Source organism: Ranitomeya imitator, chromosome 2 (genome assembly GCF_032444005.1).
Source record: "Ranitomeya imitator isolate aRanImi1 chromosome 2, aRanImi1.pri, whole genome shotgun sequence".
Taxonomy (NCBI): domain Eukaryota; kingdom Metazoa; phylum Chordata; class Amphibia; order Anura; family Dendrobatidae; genus Ranitomeya; species Ranitomeya imitator.
In genome coordinates, this window is record NC_091283.1 from 39,948,416 (window position 1) to 39,960,610 (window position 12,195).

At 43.0% G+C, this 12,195-nt stretch overlaps 1 protein-coding gene across 1 annotated transcript in view; it reads right to left on the bottom strand.

The window, feature by feature from the left end:
• The window catches only part of DLL3 (delta like canonical Notch ligand 3), a 104,241-nt gene extending 94,047 nt beyond the window's left edge, over positions 1-10,194 (bottom strand). Inside the window, exons 1-3 of the mRNA XM_069746512.1 lie at positions 9,747-10,194; positions 8,418-8,657; positions 1,311-1,368 (exon numbers count right to left, since the gene is read on the bottom strand). Coding sequence (XP_069602613.1) covers positions 1,311-1,368; positions 8,418-8,657; positions 9,747-9,797 — 349 coding nt within the window. The 5' untranslated portion in view covers positions 9,798-10,194. The remainder of the gene's footprint in view (positions 1-1,310; positions 1,369-8,417; positions 8,658-9,746) is intronic.
• Between the last annotated feature and the right edge of the window lie 2,001 nt (positions 10,195-12,195).

Below are 12,195 nucleotides of genomic sequence, written 5' to 3' on the forward strand. Positions count from 1 at the left end.
TCCTGATGATATCGGGTTTGAACAATGTTAGTCTAATGTGTATGGGGGCCTCGAAGCCCAAAATACATTAGACTGCTGTTAGCCAAGAGCTTTCTCATCTGGATCCCTATACACAACAAAGCTGGCATCACAGAATACACAAAAAAACATGACAAAGATGAGGCAAAGATAATAGCTCATTTCAATTCTTCCTTAGAGAGTCCGGAGCAAGTTTACGGTGCCAATTGGAAAGTGGGAAGGGGCCAGCTTTAGGAAGGGGTAGGCCTCTTTATGGACCCCATGGCAGACACTTTAGGCTCTGTTGAAATTTAGTCTTCAAATACTTTATTAGAGTATACAACCCTTCACTATGAGTGACTGGACTCTTTTCCAAGTAATTTGGGGCTGCCCAATATCAGACAATCATTTTTAACCTCATTGTATGGATCTGATCGATTATATAATATAGGTAAAAAAATAATGGGTACTAGACTGAAAGCAGTGTACATAGCTATAGGACAGAGAAGAGAGTGGAAATTGAGAACTTACTTTATATAAGTAGTAAATCTCAACAATCTACTTCTTTTTAATTTTTGAGTCTAATTTGTCAACAATTTTCAGGTGTCTACCTTTCATCATTCGACCATGCAGTCCACTATTTAATGTAGCAGTAAATGGTCAGAGTCTCTCCTCTGAGAGCTTATTTGGCAGACAGCTATTCTTTCCGACCATCATACATGCACGATCAGTTCAGCTAGGCATCTATGTGCTCTGAATGGAAAGAGAGGAGTAGGCCGCTGCCATAAACCTTAGGCAGTGGCTTATTTGGGAGAACATAAAAATCGGGGAATGAAATTCAACGTGCCCGTTCATTGCTCCCTTCAATATCATCCGTTGGGGAAAATAAGAAAGCCGCATACACTAGTCCAGTGGGGCGTTTCTTCCCTGAAACTCTTCGGGTCTTAGTTCCTGTAATTATTCCCCTGTGGGTGTGATTGACATCTTTCCAGTGCTACGTCTACTCTTAGCATCCTGTCCAGAACTCGCGGAGTGAAATGAGTTCACTTCATCTCAGCACGGTGCATGCCTAGGACTCTGTTGTAACATAGCAATAGACCAATTTAATCTTAATGAAGCCTACGGGCACCTGATGGGTTCCCTTAGGACATAGAGTGGACAAATACAATATTGGCAGTGAAAAATCATATAAAAAAATGGACAAATATTTCCCCTGTAAGATGGTAGTTGAACCCCTTAAAATGAGGGAGGTATGCAAATACCAATAGAACTAGACATTGTGATATATGGGTAACTCTACAAAGTGCACTTACCTGTAGACTTCTCTGCTGTGTGTGTGCTCCAGGATTCAATGATAAGTGAAAAAACACCCTGCAACGAAACAAGTGTCCGAGTCAGTACAACACAGGCATGTACTAGATGGATATTGTGTTTGGGACCTATAAAATTTAATATGGAGGTCGTCTGCAGAACCAAAAACTAGTGGAGGACTATAAACCTCCTGCCATGTAGTCCTCCATATTCATAAGCCCTGTATATCCCCGCCCCCGACACTGATTGGCAGCTTTCGATATACACAGAAAGCCGCCAACCCGTGATAGGGGTGGGGTTTATATAGGGCTCAGCATTCCGAGAACTGCTAGATCTCCAGCGGAGAAAACAGTGATTTTATTAAAACTGCAGAAAGCAGCCCAGTAGGTTATACATTGCTGGATCCTGTAGGGGACTCAGTCCTCTATAAATATCTTTCCTGCAGTACAGATTTTACTTCTTTAGTTGAACAAACGGTTTTATTTCATATGCAAATGTGGAGACCTCTGTGCACCCTTGGTGTGGCCGAAGAGCTCAGTGAACGGTTCCGCCTCCTAAGTCAATACCAGGGTGCACCATGGAGCCTTCACTGACATGAAATAAAATCATTTTTCCGTCCAACTAAAGAAGTAAATCTGTAGTGCATGTGTGAGTTTTATGGGGTCTAAGTCCTCTACAGGTCTGGTAAATCCCATTTTGAGGGTGACCTTTAAAAAGATGCCAGATGAAGGTAAAGTGGGGATAGTGTTGCGATGGAGGTCAAGAGGAAAAGTCGGAGACTGGAACCCTCAGAGGAAAGGATTAGTCCTGAATTATAGTTTTTCTACATTTATTAACTTTTTGTAAAATAGTGTGAAGATGGTCAGTGGACTGTCTAGGTCTTTACATGGGATAGAATTTGGATATATAAGAAAATGTCACCATGGCCGAATGAAAGTCAAGAGCAAACCTGGTGAAGACCAGAGCACTGAGCTGGTATCGAGCATCTGAAATCGTAATTTGAGATTTATTCCAAGACCAGTTGCAAATTGTTAATGGACTGACTAATGGTAAAGAGTGGACTCAACCCTGTGACTGCGAGATGAGCCATCAGTGCTCTGACCATCGTCTTCTCTAAGGCATACGTTGTGTGATGCTTGTACTACCTGGACCTCCAGGCACCACAGTGTATTCTTGCATATGGCTGCCGGACGTAAGACTAACAAACATTCATTTAAAGACGTCACTTCGGTAGGAAAATATATATATAAAATAATACATTACTAAATGTGAAATGTAATATAGGGTATCTAATCCTAAACCTTTGAAGCATCTCTGATATTCCTTCACAAAGCTCTGGATCCACCATTTGTGCCATGTGGCAACTTTCAGAGCTGAAGAGCATCTTGTAATGAGAACTATAGGACGGTTAGTATTTAGGGGCTGAAAGTAAATATGTTGGGATCGCGGAGTAGTCTAAATAGTCAATTATGAAACTTTACTAGAATGCCACACAGATGCCTCGTAGACGGCGAAACGTCTGTCTGGTCTCCAAAACACAAACTGGGCGATACATTAAAGGGCTATTCCCAACAACTAAATTGCTGTCATAGCCTCAAAAATTGGCATAAATGTTAGGTAGGTGCGGATCCCACCGATCGGACCTGCATCTCTCTCTCGTGCGGGACCCCGTTGTGAGCCGCTGTTAATGCAGGGGGGTGGGGGATGGAATTCCCATGTAAGTAGTTGGGAATTCAGACCCCTCCTATGATCCGTCTCGCGAGACCGATGCGGGTTCCATTAGTGAGATTCGCATCTGTTGCCCATTTATGGCATATTCCGTGAATATGTTGTAACCGTACGAGATGGTAAGACCCCTTAAAGGAAGATAATAGGAGGACAACTAAGTGATCAATTTGCTTTTAAAGAGTTAAGGGACCCTCCATTCTGGAACCGGAAAGTGTCTATACATATCTGCACAGCACAGGGAAAGCGCGGTTCAGACTAAAGGTACCGTTACACTAAACGACTTACCAACGATCATGACCAGCGATACGATCTGGCCGTGATCGTTGGTAAGTCGTTGTGTGGTCGCTGGGGAGCTGTCACACAGACAGCTCTCTCCAGCGACCAACGATCAGGGGAACGACTTCGGCATCGTTGAAGCTGTCTTCAACGATGCCGAAGTCCCCGGGTAACCAGGGTAAACATCGGGTTACTAAGTGCAGGGCCGCGCTTAGTAACCCGATATTTACCCTGGTTACCATTGTAAAAGTAAAAAAAAAAAACAACAGTACATACTCACATTCCGATGTCTGTCACGTCCCCCGCCGTCAGCTTCCCTGCACTTTCTGTGTCAGCGCCGGCCCATAAAGCAGAGCACAGCGATGACGTCACCGCTGTGCTCTGCTTTACGGCCGGCGCTGACAGTCAGTGCAGGGAAGCTGACGGCGGGGGACGTGACAGACATCGGAATGTGAGTATGTACTGTTGTTTTTTTTTTTTACTTTTACAATGGTAACCAGGGTAAATATCGGGTTACTAAGCGCGGCCCTGCACTTAGTAACCCGATGTTTACCCTGATTACAAGTGAACACATCGCTGGATCGGCGTCACACACGCCGATCCAGCGATGACAGCGGGTGATCAGCGTCCAAAAAAAGGTCCTGATCATTCCCCAGCGACCAACGATCTCCCAGCAGGGGCCTGATCGTTGGTCGCTGTCACACATAACGAGATCGTTAGCGGGATCGTTGCTATGTCACAAAAAGCGTGACGTTGCAACGATATCGTTAACGAAATCGTTATGTGTGAAGGTACCTTAAGGCTAGGGCCACATGGCGACTGTGGCCACCACAGACGTTGCATGACAGTTTGTTCGGAGCTGTGCTACAACACTATACAAGTGCATGGAGTCGCACTGCGACCCTTCACCTACGCTACCGCAACAACCAAGTCACAAATAATCCAACTGAGTCTGATTTTTGCCAACTTGCTTGTCACAGTCTCGGTAGTGTAAATATCACAATGCGACTTATTCCCTTGTATAGCAGTACAATGCAGCAGCACTAAACAAACTTCGGTCACGCAACGGTCACATGTAGCCTTAGCCTTATAAAGTAATTGTCGTTGTGATTGTTTTTTTTTTTCAGAAATTGATAATTAAAGTGAAGATAAATGACTTTGTAAAATGTATTATTAGACAAAACTGCTTCTTTCTCCTCCTGGACCGAATATTCATTCTCAAAATCCTCACTTCACAGGTAAAATCTGTCCTAAATGAATATAGATTTCCCCATTACTGAGATAGGAGATGACAGACGGTGCTCATAAAGTTCTATGGAGAACTGTATTGTGTCAAGAGAACTTGCAGGAGAATGTCAGTGTTCCTCTAGCTCCTCCCCTTCCATAGAATTTTAAAGGCACCAATTGCCATCTCCTATCTAATCAATGGTAAAATCTGACTTCATTGAATACAGATTTTACCCATGAATTGAGAGTGAAAGATACATACACAAGGAGAAAGAAGCAGATTTCTCTGATAAGATATATGACAAAGTTTCTTATTTCCATGTGTATTATTGACTTTATTAAAATTTCAATGATGTTAACTCTTTGAGAACCTCATACACACAATAGAAAAATGAGCCAAAATAGCCTATTTTGACCTGAGAGAAGTAACTTATGCCTGATGCCTGAATAAATGATCATTATCGTTGAAAACGCTGATCAAAATTGTTTGTCCCTATGATAAGCACTGGCTGTATAATCGACCGACAAAATCTAACATGGCTGCTGTGTATAAGATGTGTCGTTCGCCGGCCCACCTTTGTCTTATGTGTATAGTGACTTTTACCACTGCACCTTGCCTGGTGCCCTCTGTTTGCTTCCCCTGTCTCCTCTGTTCACATCGACATTTCTTTTCACTGGCTTGTAATATAGCTACCACAGTGGCAAGGGCACTCTACTGGTAAACCTAAGCCATGCCTTCCCTATTCCGCAGGACAGAGAATCAAAAGATTATAAAATTTCTCCTTATGAAAAACCCAAGATTGAGGTAGGGAGACTTATAGGCCATGCAATGTTTCCCTGAAAATGTAAATATGGAAATTGCTCCTTCAGTGAGAAAGACAACAGGAATTCAAGCGCCACATATTGGGGGTAGCAAACATAAAAGCCAATATTGACCCTTTAAAATGCCTTGCCACGTGACTTTGTATAGCAAGCTAAACCAAAAGATCCATTTGCAGACACATGTTTCTGGGGTTTTGCCCCTCAGTAGTGCAAAGCATGACAGATGAGAACTGGTTGGTTGGGTGAGGGACTTATGACGGAGAGCTTAAGGGGTAAAATGTCTCATTGTTCAGAGTGCCAAGTTTGTGTAGAGAAACTTATAACCCATGCAGTGACCCCTTGAGAATTTTTTCATATGCAGATAGTCTTTTCAGAGACTGCTTTGCACTGATTAGGGGCAAAAATCCAGAAGCTCGTGTCTGTAAATGGATCTTCTAGTTTGGCGTCCTATTTTTGGTCATGTGTCAAGGCCCTTGGGACATTACTTAGTATATGAAGCCAAACCAAAACATCCATTTGCAGACACATATTTCTGGGTTTTAGCCCCTAGTCTGTGCAAAGTACGAGAACTGTTTGGCTGAGTGAGAGACTTATGACAAGGGCATAAGGGGTAACACTTCTCCTTGAACAGACCGCCAAATTGGTGTAGAGAGACTTATAGCCCATGCAGCGACCCTTTGAGAATTTTAATATTCAGATAGCCTCGTCAGAGACCAACCAGCTAGTCCTCTTGTTTTGCACTAATGAAGGGCAAAAACTCAGAAACACATGGCTGAGAATGGATCTTCTGGTCTGGCTTCCTATTTTCGATCATGTGGCAAGGCCCTTTAAAGAGTTGATGGTGACTTTTAGGGTTGGTACCTCCAATAGGTGGCTCCAGAGTCTCTGCCCTGTTTGTCTGTAGAGGCTATTTGCCCAGCACAGGAAAGGTGTTGTTCAGACATAAATACCCCATACACATAAAGTGAGTGAAAATTACTAATTTTGATAGTAAAGAATCATTGATGCCCGACTGATAAGGGATCATTATCTTTCAAAACTGCGATTGAGCATGTTGGATTTTTTTCACCAGTGATAAGAACTGGCTGGATTGTTGACCTAAAAAATTTATCAAGGCTGGTATGTCGGAGATTTTTTTTTTAACAAATGCTCTTTCAACAGGTGAACAATTGCTAGCCAGCCCAATTTTGACTTAAGTGCATGGTGGGCCTTTACTACTGCACTCCGCGTGCCACTGCAGCAGCCATCTTGGAAGCGGGAGGAACTTAGTAGGGCAATGAGAGGTAAACAGGGCACCAGGTAAGATGACTATACATGACAAGTATGACTACCTCTATATTCACTAGGTACCATTTATATGTTTGGACTAGAACCATCTCAAAAAGGTATAGAGTCCTCCATGATGTCCTGATTCCAGTGATGTATCACTTAATGGGCTGCTTGCTGCAATTTTGATAAAGTCTCTGTTATCTCTGCTTCAGATCTGCCAGTTCTCTGAATGCTGAGCTCTGTATAACCCAGCCCCCCACCACTGATTAGCAGCTTTCTGTGTACAACATGTTTAGGTAGAAAGCTGGTGGTGGGGGGCAGGGTTATACAGAGCTCATGTATATGGAGGACTACATGGCAGCAGGTTTACTAGTCCTGTAGTGATAATCTCCTGCTGATAAAACTGTGCTTTTATCAAAACTACAGGAAGCAGCCCAGTAAGTAACACATCAGTGAAATCAGGGTCTCTCTCTCTAAATTATGCTGCTCTCTGACTAGGTGGCAAAAAACTAGTGATAGATTCCCTTTAAGGAAGCAGTCGGAGAGGACGGACACTGCTGTCCTTCCTGACTGCACACAATTTTTAGCAAGATGTTAACTTGCTAAAAAGTGCATCTTGTAGTCAGAAATGTATGGTAAATCTCTGGTAGAAACTTCCAATATTATATTCCGAAATCTCTGGAGTCCTGCACTACCACACATTTTTAATAAAGCATAACTGTAGTCTATGATTAATAAAATTAAGGGTTCAATTCATCATTTGCATTTTTTTCAGTGACTTTTATTTTTGTTTTGTGGTATTGCCATTTATTTATTTTTTTACGCCAAGTTCTTTAAAGTGGCTCAGCCATTTTGATGAATTTTTTGGCTAAATTAAAGATGCTCTATTTTTTTTTATGTATTATTGTCTATTTTTTGTGACCAAAAAGTCGCACTGTCCTGTAAAACAGCACAGGTTAGTCTTAGAAGAAAAATAAAATTCTAAAGGTTTTTTTACCACCACTAGGGTACTGGCGTACAGTTGTGTATAAAAAATGTTGCGTCTTTTAAAGTTGCAAAAGTTGAATTAGGCTATAACATCTGGTTAACCAAAACTACGCCCATAATACAGAATTAATAAAAGATTAAAAAAAGGACAAAACCAGGTAAAGTTAACTTAAAAAAAGGCCGCAAAATAAATGATGAATAAAACGTAAAGCAACTAAAACAACTATTTACACCAGAAAAAAGGCTCAAAGACAATGATGAATTGGGGCTTAGATGTTTTATTGATGATGTGTGTAAAAGTACGGAAATTTTTGTAGGAGGTATACGCGATAAATGTATAGTCACAGTCTCGGGGTCGAGGGTCATTTTAATATAGAAAGGTTATTGTGGATGTGAGGACAAGCCAAAAGCTCGAGGAGATGGGAATCTAATGGAAGTAGTAGATGAAGATCCTACAGAGTCCACCACCAGTGACTCAAGGACCCATTACTAGAAGATGGAAATGTAATTTCCAGTTGAGAAGGGATACTTCTGTACCTCTACGGTTCATCTTAAATATCACTTCTTGGGCTACAGAATACATCGCATTTATCTTACGAGTGTCTATAAAGACTTTATGCGGGTCAAAGATCAATCTTTATTTTGTCAGCAGCTGCCACTTCTGCAACCAGCTGTCAACTAGAAAGGAACAAAACAGCAGAGAAGCCACCTGGCCGGGTCAATGTCGCTGCCTCCTGGCCTTGAAACAGGGGACGTTACATGAAGTATCACAATACCCCAACAGCTGTAATGTTACTCACCGGCCACTTGAAGTGAAAGGGGACTCGTACAGGGCTACTGGCCGCTATGGCCGCTGGATCCACAGCCATCAAGTCGCCCAGGGCTGTTCCAAATGTGCAAGGAGGATCTGGAGACACCACAGGCTGGGCATGTTTGAGACACACTCGGAAGAAGATGTGACAGGAGCGACCAGCTACGCAAACACTTCGGGGACTGCTGAAAGAATGGACCTTCAATTCAAACACTCCAGCTGCCTCCACCTGGGAATATAGAGACAGTAATTGGACCAGCAGGTAGTCATTGACAAGAGCTGATGATGCTTCTTCAAGATAAGGAACATTAAAGGAAAAACTGTCAAAATTGTTAGTCAAAAATTGGACCACCAGGTCGCCGTTGACAAGAGCTGATGATGATTCTTTAGAATAAGGAACATTGAAGACCAACCAGTCAAAATTGTTCCCCATGTATTGGACCACCACTTCACCCTTGAGAAGAGCTGATGATGATTCTTTAGAATAAGGAACATTGAAGACCCACCAGTCAAAATTGTTTCCCATGTATTGGACCACCACTTCGCCCTTGGGAAGAGCTGATGATGATTCTTTAGAATAAGGAACATTGAAGACCCACCAGTCAGAATTGTTCCCCATGTATTGGACCACCACTTCGCCCTTGGGAAGAGCTGATGATGATTCTTTAGGATAAGGAACACTGAAAACCAACCAGTCAAAATGTTTACTCATATATTGGACCACCAGGTTGTCCTTGACCAGAGCTGATGATTATTCTTTAGGATAAGGAACACTGAAGACCAACAAGTCAAAATTGTTACTCTTGTATTGGACCATTAGGTAGTCGTAGACAAGAGCTGATGATGGTTCTTCAACATAAAGAACATTGAAGACAAACCAGTCAAAATTGTTCCCCGTGTATTGCACCACCAGGTAGTCATTGTCAAGAGCTGACGACAGTTCTTCAAGATAAGGAACACTGAAAACCAACTAGTCAAAATTGAAGCCCATGCATTGTACCACCAGGTAGTCAGTGACAAGAACTGATGATGGTTCTTCAAGATAAGAAACACTGAAGATCAACTAGTCGAAGTTGTTACTCATGTCTTGCTACAGTGTACAGTGCCAAACCATATACTGCACCGGAGCTATTTAATCTAGATCACAGGACATATGGACCAAAACCATCTACGTTGCAAGGGGATAGACGATTGGGGGGAAGTTATTACAAGTATTCAATATGAAATCATCACATAGAGTAGATGTAACCAGGCAAGACCGACTGAACTTACAAAAGTTGCCCTGTTGTATGTATATTTCGGGATGGTTGGTACTCACCATTGGCAGGAACAGTAGCACCACCAGGAACAGTGGAGTGTTTTCTGTCATGGTATCGACGTTCACGTGTAAATCTCAGGGCTGAAGCTGAAGTCAATGTAGTCCTACTAGAGGGATTGAATTGAAGAATTAGGAACTAAAGGCAGGTGTCTCCACGAAGCAACGTGTAATGAAAAAAGGATAAAGAGTATTTCTGTAAATGTCAAGAGTTATCCAAGCTGGTGGTAGACCTAGAGGGTATAAATGCCAGGCAGGCAAAAGTATATCTCAGCCTAGGAAAGTTTATGAAATAGAAAGTATATCAGCCTGGCAGGCTTTGTAGGCATCAGGATGAGTTTTCCTTTAGAAGTGATGCCTCCGGATCAGGCAGGCATCGCTGATGGGCACGCTCTCTATTGAATCCTGTGTGGTCTTTTGTCCTCAGAGCTTGTCTGCTTTGGCTGTGACTAAAGTTCTTCTAAGTCAATCCTGGGGCTTTATACAGAGCCTCCTGGTGTTACATAGCCCCCTCCCTCACCCCCCCCCCTGCAAATGTAGCCTCCCCTCCTCCTCCTCCCTCCTTTCCATCCTTTCCTCCTCACATCACACTTTTCTTTGATCAGCTTTCCGAAAACCATGAAGAAAACAAATTAAAGTCTTATCCTAAACAACAGGAGCAATGGCTTCACCCCGGACCACAGCTCCTGGGGATCTGTATTGTCAGAAGATCCAAAGCCAAAGCATTGACTAAAAATGGGACCGTGATGTAATATTATCCTCCTATGTGACAATTTGCAGAATTATTAACATTAAAAATAAGAGCTTCATAATCTTTCGGCGCAAAAAGGGAATCCTGGAAATTTTGGAGTGAAAAGTTGAAACCTGACCGATGTAAAGTCGTCCCCCAAAAATGTGCCAACATTTCACTTTATCGGGACCTCATTTTTGGGGAGATTGTATATGGCTCAAAAAGTGAATAATGGGGAAGATATTCCTAAGGAAAAATTCTACCTTCTTGGATGTAGGAGAAATCAGTGTCTTTTACATTGGTCCGAATTGAGAACCCTGACAAAAATAGGACCGGTGGCTCCGGGCATCATTTTAGAACCACATAACGCCTCTACTAGGCTCTGTTCTGAATAAATACCATGATATGGTGCTGGATCTGTGTCACTATAAACAGCACCGATGCCCACTGATGGACCCTGTTGTCCATCACTTTCTACCGAGGGGTCCGTCGTTTCCACGGAATGAATGGTGAGAAGGCTTCCTTACAGAACCTTCCATCAGACTCTTACACTGGTTGATGTTTAGAACCTTTTCTTGAAGAAGTATCATTAATATCTTAATCAGTAGGGGGTCCGACATGTGGCAGCCGCCCCGATCAGCCATTATTAGCCATATGTGACCATGCAATGTGTAGTGGCCACTGCCAGATAGCGCACATTAACTGCTATTCTCCAGAAGTACTCGGCAGGTCGGATAACCCCGGAAGGTCAGGACACCCCTTTTAAGTTTTTGTTCACACAATCTACTTTTTAAAAGACCATGTTGACTTTATTGGGATCCATCAAGTATCCAGGTATTTGGGACACTGCAGACCGCTATACCAGAAAGCTTGACCTAACCCCATTCTGGTACCGGGAAAGGAGTCTAAAGCCGGCCATACAACCTTCGATAGTCCTGACGTTAACATCTAATCTTCTCAAACATGCATATGTTTTGTAGACAGAAAGGTAAAATAAGTCTCTGCCAAGTACACTGGCTTTATCTAGTGAGCACAAAAGGATTGGGCAAATTGAGATCCAACATGCCCGACCTTTCCATTCATTGAGGAAACCCTCTTACTTAGAAGGTTGGAGGTTCGGCTGACCGATGACGAACATGCCTCCTTCGCTTCTGGAATAGCCCGCACTTCTGAGAACGTATATATGGTGTACGCCGGACAGTGCGCTCGTTTCTGGGGTTGTCCATGAACTATACAAGCATCAGTAGTATATGTAGTATAGGATGGAGGTATCGGGTGAAGCTTCCTATAGGATATCGCATAACCCGGCCTCATTGTGGCTACTGTCGGCCTCGTATTATCTATACGGCGTATGTCAGATACTATCCATAATGCATAAGAGCTGCACCTATCCCGTTACTTACACAATGCGCACACTTCCCCCTGACGTGTGTCACGCTCACCTCCCCATTATTAAGGTGTGTGTGTTTGTTAATGAGGTGAGTGTATGAAGGGGGGGGACTCTTTGTAATGGAGAGAACTTGTTATGGTTGGCTGGGGGTCTTTTGTTATAGCCAGTGAATAGGATGAGAGGGATGGGGGTGGGGGTATCAGCTGTATGCTAATAGTGGGCACCTGTCCCTCTCACCCCAGCACACTTCTTGTGTCTCACCTCACTTTCTCCAGCATCCTGCTTCCTTCCTTCTGTCTCTTTGTCTTTGTCCCGGCCCCTGCAAATCTTGC